The following is a 16,274-nucleotide window of genomic DNA, read 5'->3' as shown; positions in this document are numbered from 1 at the left end:
CGGGCTCTGATTTGGTCAGTATTTCCCCCTATGGAAAGAGAATCAAGGTTTGAGAATTTACTACAACTTGCATCATTTCTTTTGCTGGAACAGTTGCCACTTTTCCGTAAGGGCCTGGGTCACACACAGGGGCCTTTGTTAAAAAGAGAGACGTTTTGCTGTATAGTGAATACCTCCACAGTATTCCATAATACCTCCATCCCTGTTTTTTTTGACTCATGGTTTGTTACTTTCTATTTTTAAGTAAGTCACTAATTTTAGCAGTGGGAGAAAGACAAGCCAAATGAATGCTTCAGCATGTTTGAGGCAACATGAGTCAAACTACAAATGTTGGATTTAAAAACCTTTTCCTGGCATAAACAAGTGAAAGTAACACATTTCACTTCAGTGTTTTTTCCCTCCCCCAAGGTCCACACTCCACAGCATGAAACCAGATGGGTCCTTAAATGCATTCAAAGGCTTTTCTTTATAAAAAGGCACTGTATTGGTTTACTAACTCAGAAGAACAATTCAAAAGTATTGAGTCGATTAGTTTCTCCTCCCCAAACATTCTCTGTAAAATTCTGAAGAAATCTTTCCATCAGGACAAATAATGTTTACTGGTAGTATTGTGTACAAACAAATCATGCAATGATTTAACTTACATTATCTATAAGGTGTAAACTGTAATTTGGTGGTTGGAAGTGTCTGACGTCTTAGTGTAACTCAGAGGTCAAAGGGATCAATGGGTGAGAATTAAGAGAAACAGCTAAAACTTCTGACGTTATTTAGTGAGAAATTTCTCTGCACTTTGTGGACTTAATTAAATTCCAGTAGGCTTCCTCATTGATATTATGACTTTTAACAAATGGGAGTCACATTGGTCATTAGAATTCTAGTTCCTTAAATAAAGTCATGTGTCTACTGTATTGTCTGGAGTGGAAATAGAAAAGAACAATGACCTCTGTAGCCACAAACTCGGCAGTGGATTCTCACCATGCTGTCACATTACTTCTGTGGTGTTTGACCACACAGAAGGATCTCTGTCTAGCTGATATGGTTGGAGGCAACACCCTTCCACACCTACACATGGACAAAAACATAATTCTGTGCTTGTGAGTGTAACACTTAGCCAAAAACTCCACCCAAACCGCCTCTTCTGCAAAATAAACAATCATGCGACAAAATGATGGGAAATCTTGATAAATCTCACCTTGTTCTCTCAATGGCTCTCTTGCAGGGATTTTTAATTTATTCAAAGGGGGAAACCTGTATAAGCATTGGAATAATTTGGAAAGTGGGGGAGATGAATGTGAATGGGGATTATTAATGTAGACATTTCTAAAATATTTGCTACACCCCTGATTGAAAAAATAAATATTGTTTCCTCCCTGTAAAGCACTATGCTGTTTCAAGCACTGATTTAAAGTTATTATTATTGCCAATAACACAGAATTTCCTGTTTCCTGTATTTGGTCAGAGCTTTCCATTCTATAGTGGTACTGAAGCATAAACTTTGATGTCAGTAGAAAGCATAAAATTTTAACATGATGAGAGGAAGTACAAACACTCTGATACCCTGGGGGTTTATGAAGGTTCTGGAGGGCCACGTCCTGAAGAGTTTAGCTCCAACTCTAATTAAATACACCTGAACAAGCTAATTAAAGGGATAGTTCACCCAAAAATGACAATTATCTCATCATTTATCCCAGATGTGTATGATTTTCTTTATTCTCCAGAACACAAACGAAGATTTATAGAAAAATATCTCAGCTCTGCAGGTCCATACAATGAAAGTGAACAGTGGCTCCAAAAATCTCTTAAAGGCAGCATAAAAGTTATCCATAAAACTCCAGCTGAAGCGATCACTTTTGGTGTGAGAAACAGATCAATATTTTAATACTTCTTTACTATGAATTTCCACTTTCACTATGTGAAAGAATGTGAAAGTGAATGTGGAGATTTATAGTATACAAGTACTGAAATATTGATCTGTTTCTCTCCCACACTTATCATATCGCTTCTGAAGACATATATTTAACCACTGAAATTTTTTGGATTACTTTTATGCTGCTTTTAGGTGATTTTTGGACCTTCTAAATTCTGGCCACCATTCACTTTCATTGTATGGACCTACAGAGCTGAGATATTCTTCATTTGTGTTCTGTAGAAGAAAGTCATACACATCTGGGATGGCATGAGGGTGAGAAAATGATGATTGAATTTTCATTTTTGAGTGAACTATCCCTTTAAGGTCTTCAGGATTACCTGAAAGTAAAAGCAGGTGTGTTAGTGTAGGGTTAGAAGTAAAATGGAATAGAATAGCCCTGGTCTAATACAAGAGATATTTTTATATCTCAAATATATTTAATACGTTTGTCTAATATGAGGTCAACTGGCTTATCTTTAAACGTTGTATGTTTTATTTGTCTTAATATTTTCACAGGCTTAAAATCACTTTTTAGCATATGGCAACATACAACATGATGTTGACATGGTTATTTACCATGCACGTGGATCAGCAATTTATGTAGCATACTGTTCGTCATTCTTCCGCCATTTCGTCCATTTTGTTTGTTTAAAAAATCGGTGCATCTGAATGAATTTTTTAAGTGAACGAATTGTTTTCGGTTATTTAAATCATTATTTATATCACGGCCCCTAACAGCATCCTCCACAGTTTTATATGCGTTAATAATAAAAAAATTGCATATCCTTTCTTATACTTTATGCTAAAATGAGAACTTTCCTGACCCAAGACTTATAATTGTTTTTAATACATAATTTATCATATATTTATTTAAAAATTTTCGATTATTTGTCTTCTTTATCTTATCTATGTATACATTTTGGATGGTTTATACATATTTTATTTTATTTTTAATAATTTTTATTTATTTTATTTGTTTATTTTTTTTCCCTTCACCTGTACTTGTCTTTATGATTGTATTCATACATTATTTGATCTTATTGAACATTTATATATAAAAAAAACTCCACAGTTTTACCACCATTTGTGGACTTTTCAGACGGTCCTTTACCCAGCGTAGGCAAATTTTCCAACTGATATCAATGTTAAATTGGCGATCTGGAAATATTTCACCGTGACGCCATCTAACCAACTTAAATACGGGACAAAATACGCATCATTTTATTTTTAAACACGATCCCGTATTTTACGGGACGGGTGGCAACCCTATCATTGTAAGTTTGGGGCTTGTTGTAAAGTTATCGGGAGGCATCATGAAATTATGGTGCAGTCGTGGTGTGCATGTAGGCTGACGGTATAATGTCACCAATCAACTATACATTTAATTCTGACTTTGCTTTAATATGTAACAAAATACCCTTTCTATTATTCTATATATCATTGTATATGATTATTTTAAGTGTCAGGATGGCCGAGCGGTCTAAGGCGCTGCGTTCAGGTCGCAGTCTCCTCTGGAGGCGTGGGTTCGAATCCCACTTCTGACAATATTCATTTTTTTCTTCACTAACTGAAAATGTGAACTCATGAGTTCTCGGCGGACACATTCTTAATGCGACTAATAACAGTTGCATTTCTTTACAAGTGGCCAAGTTCAATACCAGAGTGCTGTAGAAAAATCATTGCAGTGCAGGTTAGTGGAGGATGTATGAGGTGCTGAGGGTTTTAGAGTAGAGATTCTACTACCATAATACCAAGTCAATTACCTAAACGCGATGTTAAAAATAGATATTACTAGAAGTTATCGACCTGTGCGCGCTTAAAGTAAATAAGAGATTTAAAGAATTTGTAATATTATTAACTAAGTTTTACAAGTATTGTTGCATATAAAATTGCCCTAATTTGTCAAAGATTTCGACTTCTGATGTTCGTGATGGCATTTTTGCTATGCAAAAAAATAAATAAAAGTGTTATAAGTTACATAGTTTTATTTATTTATTTATTTTTTATTATCTATTTTTTTATTTACCACGTTTTAACTCTAGGTCTAGTGAGTGATCATGCTGCTCTCTTCTTTATAAGAGTAGGGGTGAGACTTTATTACAGCTTACTTAAGTTATTTATTACACTAGGTACACAGAAGTAACAGCATGACATATTATATGAACACACTGTAAATACTGCAGTTACACACAGGTGTATGGAGGGAGGTGGAGTGAGAGAGAGGAACAGAGAGAAAAACTTTTTCTGTGTAGGCTGAGTTTCAAGGGTAGTGACAACACCGGTATTACCTGGTTCAGTGTGTTTCCTCTGAGGTGCATGTCTTCCTCTCTGCTCCACCTTTTTTCATAGCAACATTTTCATAAAATCAAGTCTTTCATACAGAGAAGAAATGGCTGATTTTCCTGGGAAGGTTAACACTCAGACAAGCTCACCTGAACCTCAAAGAAGCTTTGGAATCCCTTCAATCGGTAATGCGAACTTCATCAAGACCATTCCTGGTATCCTTCTTCTGGCTGAGATTGTAAGTTGGATAAAAATTTATATATTTTTTTATTTGTTTTCATGCTTAATCACAGCTTTATTATACATTTGAGTTTTTATACTTCATTTAACTTCAAATCGACTCTTTCTCCCTTTGTAAAACACTCACACCCATTTTTCTTTGTTATTTCTCTGTGCATACAAAAACCCATTCAGGTGGTGGAACTGAAGCCTATGTGACTGTGGCAGAATGCCAATATTAATGAGAAACGTAGTCTGCCTCTGGATCATAACCCATACTAGGACAATGTAGGCACTGGTTGATAAAACTAGCCAGACTTGTGAACTATGGATTACAGCCATAATGATTCATCCAACTAGGATTTTATGCCAATGTTCAATTTATTACAAAAGTCAGCAGTGCATGCTTACACAGGGTTTGGCTAGGGGTGGCTTTAGTGTTTATATTGTGCTATGTACTTAGCATAAGGTGTGTTTCTTCATGGAGCCAAGATAACTGTATAACAGAGCCACAAGAATAAGGCTCTGTGTTCCTGAGGAAGTTTATAACTAGATTAAGCTATACTAACAAACGTGCAATAAACCAATCCGCAATAACTATATGACTATGAGCAAATAATTAGCTTTTTGAATTGTACATTCTGTAAAAAATTTATGCATATCAGTAGTTATGAAGATGATCATTATCTGTCTTCTCACTGGGCAATGGGTTAATACCCCTAATACAACAAAACTGAGGAAAACATGAAACAGTTGGTAAAACACAGTAAATATAAATGTAGCAGGCTTGTGTAGTTGAAGTTTAGTGTATCTTTGACCTGAGATGTTACTGTTTTGTGACATTGTACTCTAATAGCTATCTTAGGAGCAAGTCTGTTGTATCATGTGTCAGAAACATAGAATGAAATCTGAGAGCTTTATCAGTTGAATAATAGATTATGAACTTTTGATATTCATTGTATAAATGGCCTGCTTATAAAAATTTTTTTCTTATTTGTTCTTATTTATTATAACTATGCTAAAACATTCTTTAGGGCATACATCGGTACTTACAGTTCTAACAGTAAATATGGTGCTAAAAGTAGAAGTAATTGTTGACTAATACACAGTAGATGTTTATAGGGTTGTGTCTCTGATGAGTATAATCAGAATGATTCACACTTAAGTCACTTTCATTTGAAAGCTTATCATGCATCTAGTGACAAAAAATAATTCAGACTGATCACACTGTGAATTCGGTGAGAGGAGGTCAAATGTTCTGATGCAAAAAACTGGTTTGTGCTGTAGAGGTCTGCAACCTGAGCCCAACGAGACCCCACAAACCTCCGTTTTTGTTTTTACCCCTTCTGCTCTGATATGCTGAGGGGTTGTGGTACCTTGTTAAAACTGTGTATGTTTACTGATACTATACTGTTACGAATTTTGCCTATGATGCTTACATAAAATACAGCCTATTGTAACAAATTTACTTGCTTGGAGAAGAAATTATAAAGAGAGTGAGTGATTTCGGGTTTGGGTCGAGTTCGAGCTTAAAATTTGATGTTACGGGTTGGGTTGGGGCTTAAAATCTGACAGTATCGGTCGGGTTGGGTCACACGGTCTCAGTTAGGGGTCGGATTCGGTCTTCATTTTAAAGCCCGTGCAGACCTCTACTGTGCTTACTGAAATTCGAACCACTTCCCCCAGTGGCTGAAGCTGAAAGAGTTGTTGACCAGTTTCCGGGAGAAATGTCCACAGGGTGGTGCCAAAAATGAGTTGTAATTGCAATTGATTTAATGCAGTCAACAGGTATGAATATTTTATCAACCCTACCCCCTAACCCTAAAGCCCAATTCACACCCCCGGTGACATTGCGCATAAAAGTGACAAAATCCCTTTCATTTTCAATGAGAGCAGAGCAGCTTCCAACGACATGAGGTGCAGTAACTGTTAGCGACAGAGATCACCATGTTGAGTGACAAGACAAAGTTGAGAAAATGTATGCAACTGACGTGCATCATTTTGGACCAACTACCAATGAGAGTGAAGACAGCAGAGCTCACTTCATCCATCTCCAGGCAGTGAGTGTGCGAGACACTGGAGTCGAGAGAAGGCAAGATGGCGAAGTTAAAGGGGAAGTGCTATTTTTTTATAATTTTATTATTTTCCCTTCGGTCCAATGATAATGTTATAAAAGTTGTTTTAGACCAAAACAGTCCAAATGTAGTAATATATGATCATTTTCCACCCTGTTTTTGGCCATCTGTCAGATTTTAAGCACCTCCTTAAAACTTAAATGTGAACGCACACTGTTATGATTGGCTAACATCATGCAGCCCCCCAGATTCAGCAAACTCAATCGGAACAGAATGAACAAGCCCCTCAACAGGGTTTACACATAACGCACATCCAACACATTGCATCTGAATATATTAGACGGTTAAAGACATCCGTTGTCCATCATCAAAGATGTCCTATGTTTATATACACCAACAATTACAAATAGCGCAATTGGGCGAAAGAACGCGTCCATGATGCGTTTGTGCTCAAATCAACTAGAGGCAGCAGCTGAATGAAAGAGAATTGCTTCTTACTTTCAGCCTTGTAACTTGACAGCGTGTCTTTTAAAAGCAGCGAGATATATGGCAGCGGTTAAAGATTCTGTGTAGTTCATGTTCATATGCAAAATAAATCAAAATAGTCCAGATGGGTCCCCTTTGGTGTTATGTTAGGAATAGTTAGCCATGGAAGGCCTGCTCTCTTGACTTGAACTGAGCACCAGTGGGTGGGGCCAAGGGTGTGATGACACATGTTGTGGGATGTGGAAATACAAATGAGCAATGTGTCATGATGTCCTGAACAGACTATAAATGCTGTGGAGTTTTGAGCTGTGAAATTTACAGTATGTTTTTACAGTACAGTTACCTCTTATATGTCTCGATATCAAGGAAAATTGTATTCTCCGTCAGTGGAGTTAAAATGTAATTTAAGAGCGAAAAGGCATCCTCCGAACTGTGCTCACTATTGTTTATGTGAATGCGAATACTTCTGGTTTCTTGGAGTAAATGTGCTTACTTCCTGGTTCCATTATTCATCATTATTACATCATTACTACTTGTTAGTAATTTGGCAGAATGGAGTCGATTTCAGGGAATATTAAAATTCAGAAGTAGCATGTCGATTTCCTGTGTAATCATGTTGCATAATTCTGTCATCATGCCAGAGATATAGACCTCATATAGTTTTATTGTCCGCTCTAACTCATAGAAGGTCAGAGACTGTATTTTTTTGAATGATCATTAACACACACTCATCTCATCCCATGTTCAGGTTGTTGGATTACTGGTGTGGGCACTGATTGCCAGTACTTACTACGGCACAATTCCTGCCTATGGCTGGGTGATGTTTGTCAGTGTGACACTGTGGATTCTAAGCATCGCCCTGTTCGTCATTCTATTACTGAGTTTGCATGAGAAGCTTCCGTCAGTGCCCTGGCCTTTAGTGGTAAGACACACTGTCATGGAGGAGATAGTTTCAGTAAAGGGATAGTTCACACCAAAATTTTCATAATTTCTCACCCACATGTTGTTCCAAACTTGTTTGACTTTCTTACTTCCATGGAACACGAAAGGAGATGTTAGGCAGAATGTTGGGTTCAGTCATCATTTACTTTCATTTAATCTTTTATTCATCTTTATCTCCTTTTGTGTTTAAGTGTAAAAAAGTCATACAAGTTTAGAAAAATATGAAGGCGAGTAAATAATGATTATTTTGGATGAACTATTGTAATCAAACCCATTTGTTTAGTTTTTTGTTGCAAAGCCATGATTCATTGACTTTTTTTCCCCTCCTTGCAGTTCTTTGTGTTCTATGCAGTTGCAACTGTTCTGTACTTAACTGCCTTTTTGGCTGATGCAGTTTCAGTCCCACCCTATTGGTATATATTCCATGGCCATCTGGGAGCTTCTGCAGTGAGTAAAATCATTTCTTGGACATACACTACACATACATACACAAACACCATGAGCTGACAGAGTAGCTCTGAGGTGTGTCTTACTGTACACATCCTACCTCAATCCTAAAGCAAAGACTATCTGTGAAACACCCACTGATAACAGCATAACATCACACTGCTTACCCAGGTCAGGTGATTCAAGCGTTAACAACAGCCTGCATCTCCAAGACCTAAATTAGGATGACAAACTTACAGAGAGGGCCTCTAACTTCCTAAGAAATGTTGATTAAAGTGAAAGTTCACCCAAACTTCTTTCTTCTGCGGAACACAAAAGATGTTAAGCAGAATATTCTGTTCACTTTAATTGCATCTTTTTTTTTTTTCCACAAAATGAAAGTAAATCGTGACTGAAGCTTTCAGGTGAACTGTCCCTTTAACAATATAACTTCAAAGCATGTTAATTGTTCAAAGCATACTTCATATTTCACTTACAGTTATACATAAAAAGGTCAAATAAAAAGTCTGGTAACAATGACACTGTCAGAGAGGATTGATGAAAGAAAGGAGAAAAAGTGTTTACCAGATTATTTTGTGGAAGGTTATGTGTTTTATAGGGCTTTAAAAGCACATTGCTCCGAGTTCAGTGTACATTGTAAGCATATGACAAACCTATAATGTACTGCAGTGGCGTCACAGTGGAGCAAGTTTATGGAGACACTGCAACCATAGTTCTTATCTTCTCCATGTGTAAAGGTCAACAGGTGAATTTTTTTTTTATTAGTATTATTACTACATCTTTAAATCTACAGGTCTGGGAAGTTGGCACATAGCATGTCCGTGATATTATTATTATTATTTTTTTATCAGCATCAAGGTATTACAGTTTACTTGATTAAACAAGGAAAAGTGCTGCTGTTACTGGTCATCTTGTTTTTCACCATTTTTAATTTATTAATATGTGCTCATGCATACAAATTATAAAAGAATGGGCAAAATAAAAATAGCAAAAAGTCTAAAATAGTTTTAGATGGAGTATAGCATGTCACAGTGCAGGACATGTCAGCTACTCATCTGCATGATGACAACTCAAGATACATACATATATAAAACAATTATAAGCCCTGAAAACAAATAGCTGGGGTTTAACTTATGTTGAGTTTTTTTGAATTACGTACTTAAGGCCTGTTCACTCCAAATTCTTGATGATTTTGCAAGATGAACTTCCAACGGAAGGTCTATTTACACCGAGACCATAAAAAATTAAACGAAAAACGATTTCACTCCTTTAAAGTAGGTGGCGCTGTTGCTGTTTCTACAAACCAGTCTCCTGCCCACACAGTATTTTAGAGCTCCTTGTTCCACACCTTTCAGCTGTCAGTGCTAGAGATTCATATATTTAATGCTGTTAAAGCATTTATTATCTAATTTGGCATAACTGTTTTTTTTATGCGAGTGAGATGAGTAAAGAGCGCTGTTAGATATTTATTTGCACATGTATTTTGCTACAAGTATATTCCAAATGGACTCCCGAAGGGAACTTCTCTTTTTATAATGCCTGGATAATGTAACACAGTGTATAGTGATATAAATACACAAGGAATGATGTGCATTACGAATAACAGGAATATTATAAAATATGATGCATAATATTAAAATAATAAGAAAACACCATAAGCAGACTTTCAAAAAGATTTTCAAGAGTTTATGTTTGCAGTACAAAGGGGTTCATGAACTGCAACTATTTAAGTATTTAATTTATCAGCTGTACGTCCAATGCTGGTGTTTACCAGTTGATTAGCGCCACCAACATGCTGGATTGAGCAGCTGCAGCGACTCTGGAAAAATGACAAAAATATATTTTCTTATTGGTCAGTCAGGTTTCATCGCAGTCTGAAGAGAAAAAACAAATCGGACCACTCCCCGTAAAAATTAAAAAAATTAAAAATAAATAAATAAATAAAAAACTTCGGATTGTCGGCGGACGATTTGTCGGATCTGATGTGAATAGCGTCATAGGAATGCATTGTTCCCGTTCAAAAGCTTGTTCGGAACGAACAATTCATCGAAAAAAACGTACTTGGTATGAACAGGCCTTTATTCATAACAAATATTGTAAAACATAAATGTGTAAAACAAGCCATTTGTTTTGTGAACTGCATAGTTACTACACTGGCCAACATTCACTTGCATTGTATACCTACAGAGCTGAGATATTTTTCTAACAATCTTTTTTTGTATTCAGCAGTTTTTGGTTGAACTATTCCTTTAAATATAATACATTGTAGTATGACATGGGTGTTATTTATTTTTATTTATATACTGTATTTCTTCTTGCAGTTTTTTGCCATAGTGGTGACACTATTATATACAGCTAGCAGCTTCTTTGCCTACTTGGGCTGGAGGGGTGATAGCCAAAACGCAGCTGCAACCACAGTGCCTGTGTAGACGTTTCTATGATCAACACACTCTCATTGTGGACGCACACATTTCCTGTGTAAGGACAGCTCTAGGATTTTACTCTGATTATTTAAAATCACTGAAAGTTCTCTTCAGGTATGACAGAGTGAAGAAACCCCACTATATTGGCAAATGTGACATAACTAGTGTTAACTATCTCCAGCAGTATTGATAAATGGTTTATAACATGGAGATTGTGTGTACCAAGACTTTCAACAACAAAACAACACACACAGCATATATGTAAATGACATGAGAAAATATGTACTTAAGTGGTGAGGTTCCTACATTACTATAAAGTCATACTTCAGTGTGCATTACTTGATTATTCATTTTAAGCAAGTATGACAATTTTTGATTAAATATTATTAAAGAACCATTGCATTTATTTCTTTCATACACACACACACACACACACACACACACACACACTCTAACATTTCTGTATATACACATCATAAACAAATATACACAACAACACATTCTAAGTAAAGAGGAGAGTAAAAAAGGCTGAAACTTGTACTGTACACAACAACATTAAGTATTATTTAGATAGATAATATAGTTTGGTGGTCATTTCTTTCCCACTCTCACTTCCAACGCCATCCAAAACAGGGTAAATGCCATAGAGAAACATCAATTTAGAAACAAAATGAGATTATTTGACCACTAGATCATTTTTCTCTAAAAGCAGTAGGTAGTGTCATCAGTGCCATCCTGTTTCAAAACTATTTAGAAACTGTCATCATACCAAGCACATTTTATAATACTTAATGATTTAGACATTTTGATTGCAAAAGCCCTTTTTATTAATCAAGTGAAATTAATTATTTTGGTAATATTAAAAGGTATTAAAATAGAGAGTGGGAGTGAAAATATATAAACTGGCCACATTGAGCACACTTTTATATAAGGGAGGCTCACAGACTTCAGGCAGAGGACTATTCATTACAGCTTTCTACATTAATGAAGGTCAGCAACAGCAATGTTTTGCTGCAAAGGACTGACACCTAAGAAAGCCTGGATTTCTTGTCAGATCACATGAATACTGTTAGAAGACTCATACCTGACAGTTCACCAGTTCAGAATGTTAAGTTTAAACATTAACCTAAATTAAACTTGGATTCCCTTCTGGCCAGCTATAACAATATTTTACACTGCAATTTGTCAGAAAGGAATTTACAATAAATTGGGGGGGGGGGGGGTCTTTGTGAACTCATGAAGTTAATTTACATAAGGTGTCCATTTTCATTGGTTCAGCTAAATTGTGAGGCCATGCTGGAATGCCAAGGTGAACAGGAAGCGTGATTTAAAGACTTCACCACCAGTCCGGTACTAAGGTCCAATCCTCGACCCTCCTTGTCCTATAAACAGAATATTGGGCGAATAAGTTTCTGTCACAGACTACATGCAAGTTTATATCTTTTGTTAATTTTAGTAGGAAATAAAATATGAATCAAAGTTTTATCTTAGAAGGTTATTTTATTGTAGCCAAGAATTACATTTGAACTGGGTAGAACAGCTTTCCTCCAAATAGTAGAAGAACCATTCACAATTCTGAATATACACATTACTGTTTACATTTTGAATTCTGCTTCTGCAGCAATGTAAAGAATCAGAACAGATTTTTACTTACTGCTCTGTAATCAATGAACATCTCTTTAAAGGCCATAAAGTCAGTGAAGGTCAAAAGCATGTCAAGTATGTCACCTGAGACTTCATCTTTGTGCTGCCTGAGGATGACACATCCATAGGGAAAAGGGAAGAAAAGTGAGACAGAAGTAGACTTACATGTTATGGTGTTGAGCGCAAAGCAATTTCTGTCACCATTACTGTCAAATACCTCCATCTAGTGGTAAATTATGTGTATTACATAATAAAGACGTTCTTTAGACTGACTGGGATGGTAGTGAAAAACAGCGTTGAACTGCCAAGAAGCATTATGAATCAACAGTCAATATGTTTATCTAGCATAAAGGATGCAAACATCATAGTTTATAAATCATCCATTGAAAAACCAAGGTTGGTCGACCACTAATTTGAACATTGAGAGGAACCTGCCCAATGTCTTTGGTGGTTATGACCCTGTCTATCCATTTAAGGCAGATAAAATCATGTAGCATACTTAAGTGAATGGGTGAAGGCATCCATGTTGAAACCAGGTATTCGTTCCATCAACTGCTGTTCCAAATGCTTTTCTAGGATTTGAATCTAAGAAAGCAAAATTTTAAAAATCACAGTGAAACATTTTCATCTTAACATCATCATAAATGTATGGTAAAAAGTGCAACGTACATATTCATTAAAAATAGGTGTATAGCTGAGCTTGTTCTCCTCTGAATCATCAAACTCAAGGTAATATTTCTCCATGAAAGACTGCTGAAGATGTTGGAATTCATCCTCTGGGAAGAAAATTGCATGTGTCAGTTTGACCACAGAGGATATTGCAGTTTGGTCGCATTTTACCCCAAAATCAAAAGAAAAGAAAAATATCAAGAAAATATATATTTACATAAGAAAATTAGGCCAATTTTTTAGGACAATATTTATTTATTTTTTGCATTGAGATTATATTTTTAAAGGAAAAGTTCACCCAAAAATAACAATTCTCTCATCATTTTAGATCACATAAAGGCAGCATAAAAGTAATCCATATGACTCCTGTGGTTATATCCATGTCTTCAGAAGTGATATGATAGGTGTGGGTGAGAAACAGATCAATATTTAAGTCCTTTTTAACTAGTAAAAAAGGATTTAAAAGTTTATCTGTTCTTCACCCAAAATGAATGAATTGCTTCCAAAGACATACAGTATATTAAACCACTGGAGTCGTACAGATTACTTTTATGCTACCTTTATGTCATTTTTGGAGCTTCAAGGGTCTGGTCACCATTCACTTGCATTGTATGGACCTACAGAGCTGAATATTCTTCTAAAAAATCTTCATTTATGTTCTGCAGAAGATAGAAAGTTATACACATCTGGGATGGCATGAGGGTGAGGAAATGAGAGAATTTTCATTTTTGGGTGAACTATCCCTTTAAGACAAGCACATTTCCCCCAAATGTCGACTGTATCATGTTCTTGAAATGTTTCATGACATTCAGCAAGTTATACAAAAGAAAGAGAATGGATTTGTCATAGGAGTAGAGTACTGGTTGAGGGTCTCATTTAATAAATTAATAGTAGAGAATATTCATATTTAGATGGTTTAATAGAATAATTAATATTTAAATACCCATTATAATATCTTCAATGTTCCCAATTACCATGTCAAATTCTGCATCAGCATCTGATGACCTGGAGAGACAAAATATTATGGATAAAAGAAGAATTGTTGATAAAGTTACACATAAGTTGACCCGAAAAGCACAAAGTGTATACTACTCACTTTGATACTGCAAAGTCTTCTTCCTCCAAGTTCTGCATTTCAACTATGTTCTCGTCTCCGCCCAGCAAATCTTGTGGGTTTCATAAAAAGTTAAGACAACAGAACAGAAATTTTTAAAATCAGAGATACAAAATCCAGCCACGAACAAACAAATCTGACGACAAACTGGTCTACCAGATTTCAATAAACTAACTGGTCGTTTAGATGCTTTGTAAGCCCATTGAAGCGTTATATTAAACAGCAGGACGGTAACACACAACACTACGGTTGATTTTGGGGTTTGAAAAACACCCTTGATTATTTTCAGTTCAAAGGTTTATAATGATATACAAAGAGATTACTTGTCTCTCGAGCATCCATAATAAATCGTCCAGAAGTCGCTGCTGCCACGGCAACGGTGGAACCCGTACTTATTTGAAATGTGTCCGGTAGAAACAAAATTGCTTTCTTCTAGTTCCGCCCTTTCAACCACATGAGGACACCGCCAAACCAGAAAGAAGGAATTTCCGGACTATTACCTCGGCTTTTATAGCCAAAGTGGTCTCTTCTTTTTAATTTTCTTTGAGCAAGTCAGACGGTAAGTGTTTAATGTTTACACAATGACATGTCTTGACAGATTATACCGAAGCGAGAGGCACCTCAGTGAAAAACAGGTTAGATTTAGATTATTTTGTGTTGCACTCAAAATTAGCCTATTATTATTTTGAACATGAACACTGACCTGATTTATTATTATTGAGAGTCAGGACATAATGTTTATTAATATATATGTTGCCATAACCTGTATTTGTGTATTATTTCGAAACTTGGGCAATGCATGTTGGGTTTTCTAATTAACAACATGTTTTGAAACTTTAATGTAAGAGCACGTGCTCTGTTAACTCATGTCCTGACATATATGGAGTGGCACCTTTTTCCTCTTTTTGTATTTTTATTTTATTTTACGATTGCCACTTTTTTACTTGTTGTATTGTTCTAAGTAACATGATGTTCGTTGTAGACAAAGAATAAAAACATTATCTTGTTCATGTTCATAAGCATATAGTAAAAAAAAAAAAAAAAAAAAACATTTATATTTTTGCCCTAACATTATGGTAAACAGTTCACAGATACAAGCAACATCTGCATATTAGAAGATGCAAGTTTTTATATTTACTTACACCGATAAACAAAAAGAGGACACACAAAGAAAATAATAGTAAGACAAGAAAGAAAGAAAGAAAGAAAAGGAGGGTACAGACATGTCATTTAAAATTGTATCATCAAAATCGATTTTGAAAGAACGTTATTTGACATAAGTCTTGTTTTTGTGTCACGCACATGACGTCATTGAGCGTCGGCCCGTGACGCTGCGTCTCTTTGTTGGCCCAGGAGAAGCGTCGCTTCTGTGTTGTTGTTTTCTCTGCTGCTGGAATGCTAGCAAGCTAAAGAAGGCTTTGACATTTGTTTTGCTCCATCTGTCAAAAGATACACTTCTAACTTGTGTCACTTGGCGTGTCATAATATTTAACGGAACCCAGTCATGGACTCGGATGAGGGTTACAATTACGAATTCGACGACGAGGAAGAGGAATGCAGCGAAGACAGCGGCGAAGAGGATCCCGCGGATGACACCCTGGAGCTCGGGGAGGTGGAGCTGGTCGATCCCGTAGTGGCCGGCGGAGACCGAGACGACTGCGGAGAGACCGGAGGCAGTGGCCTCGGGCCCGGACAGGATGAGGAAGACTATCGTTTTGAAGTTCTCACCGCCGAGCAAATTCTGCAGCATATGGTGGAGTGTATCCGGGAGGTCAACGAGGTCATCCAGGTAAGTGTTTTCCGGGCACCTCTTTGGGTCAGATCGCCCTGGATAAACAAATGTTGTAAATGAGAAAAAAATCCCCCCTTATTTTGTAAGACTTTGCCCCCGCTGGCAGCACCAAAGAAGTGAAAAATGGGGTCAAAAGCATCAGCTGCGCTTTGAAGCAAACAGAAATGTAAAACGTCATCATTATAAATATATCGTCATGATCACCGTGTTGAAAGAGCATGTGTGCATCATCCAGCTCTTTCCCTGTCCTTAAAAGTCCTTCAAAGCCCTG

At 36.4% G+C, this 16,274-nt stretch overlaps 3 protein-coding genes and 1 non-coding gene across 5 annotated transcripts in view; 3 read left to right on the top strand and 1 right to left on the bottom strand.

The window, feature by feature from the left end:
• Positions 1-3,370: 3,370 nt before the first annotated feature.
• Positions 3,371-3,453, top strand: trnal-cag (transfer RNA leucine (anticodon CAG)). Its single transcript has one exon. It is a non-coding gene; the product is annotated as a tRNA-Leu (tRNA).
• A 650-nt stretch (positions 3,454-4,103) lies between these two features.
• Positions 4,104-11,127, top strand: LOC127456009 (plasmolipin-like). Its single transcript, XM_051724281.1, has 4 exons — positions 4,104-4,430; positions 7,721-7,894; positions 8,248-8,361; positions 10,683-11,127. The coding sequence occupies exons 1-4, from the start codon at positions 4,299-4,301 to the stop codon at positions 10,788-10,790; spliced, it is 528 nt and encodes a 175-aa protein (XP_051580241.1). The 5' UTR covers positions 4,104-4,298; the 3' UTR covers positions 10,791-11,127.
• A 199-nt stretch (positions 11,128-11,326) lies between these two features.
• Positions 11,327-14,606, bottom strand: arl2bp (ADP-ribosylation factor-like 2 binding protein). Its single transcript, XM_051724280.1, has 7 exons — positions 14,535-14,606; positions 14,194-14,263; positions 14,041-14,102; positions 13,098-13,204; positions 12,928-13,013; positions 12,439-12,535; positions 11,327-12,166 (listed from the first exon to the last, which is right to left on the bottom strand). Exons 1-7 carry the CDS (start codon positions 14,551-14,553, stop codon positions 12,059-12,061), a joined length of 549 nt encoding a protein of 182 aa, XP_051580240.1. The 5' UTR covers positions 14,554-14,606; the 3' UTR covers positions 11,327-12,058.
• Positions 14,607-14,653: 47 nt separating this feature from the next.
• Positions 14,654-16,274, top strand: part of LOC127455998 (E3 ubiquitin-protein ligase arih1-like) — a 28,599-nt gene continuing 26,978 nt past the window's right edge. Inside the window, exons 1-2 of one of the 2 annotated variants that reach the window (XM_051724260.1) lie at positions 14,654-14,770; positions 15,661-16,000. In XM_051724260.1, coding sequence (XP_051580220.1) covers positions 15,716-16,000 — 285 coding nt within the window. In that variant the 5' untranslated portion in view covers positions 14,654-14,770; positions 15,661-15,715. Of the gene's footprint in view, positions 14,771-15,660; positions 16,001-16,274 lie in introns of those variants that run through there. The other variant, XM_051724261.1, reaches the window with a different exon arrangement.

The sequence above is a fragment of the Myxocyprinus asiaticus genome, chromosome 18 (genome assembly GCF_019703515.2).
Source record: "Myxocyprinus asiaticus isolate MX2 ecotype Aquarium Trade chromosome 18, UBuf_Myxa_2, whole genome shotgun sequence".
NCBI classification, from domain to species: Eukaryota; Metazoa; Chordata; class Actinopteri; order Cypriniformes; family Catostomidae; genus Myxocyprinus; species Myxocyprinus asiaticus.
This window is presented reverse-complemented; position numbering and strand designations above follow the sequence as displayed.

Coding starts and splice junctions, on each gene's coding strand:
- LOC127456009 (XM_051724281.1), top strand. CDS start 4,299: ATGGCTGATTTTCCTGGGAAGGTTAACACTCAGACAAGCTCACCTGAA. Junction 4,431..7,720: donor TCCTTCTTCTGGCTGAGATT/GTAAGTTGGATA, acceptor TCCCATGTTCAG/GTTGTTGGATTACTGGTGTG. Junction 8,362..10,682: donor GCCATCTGGGAGCTTCTGCA/GTGAGTAAAATC, acceptor TTCTTCTTGCAG/TTTTTTGCCATAGTGGTGAC.
- arl2bp (XM_051724280.1), bottom strand. Junction 14,103..14,193: donor GAAGACTTTGCAGTATCAAA/GTGAGTAGTATA, acceptor TTGTCTCTCCAG/GTCATCAGATGCTGATGCAG. Junction 12,536..12,927: donor GCCTTCACCCATTCACTTAA/GTATGCTACATG, acceptor TGTCATCCTCAG/GCAGCACAAAGATGAAGTCT.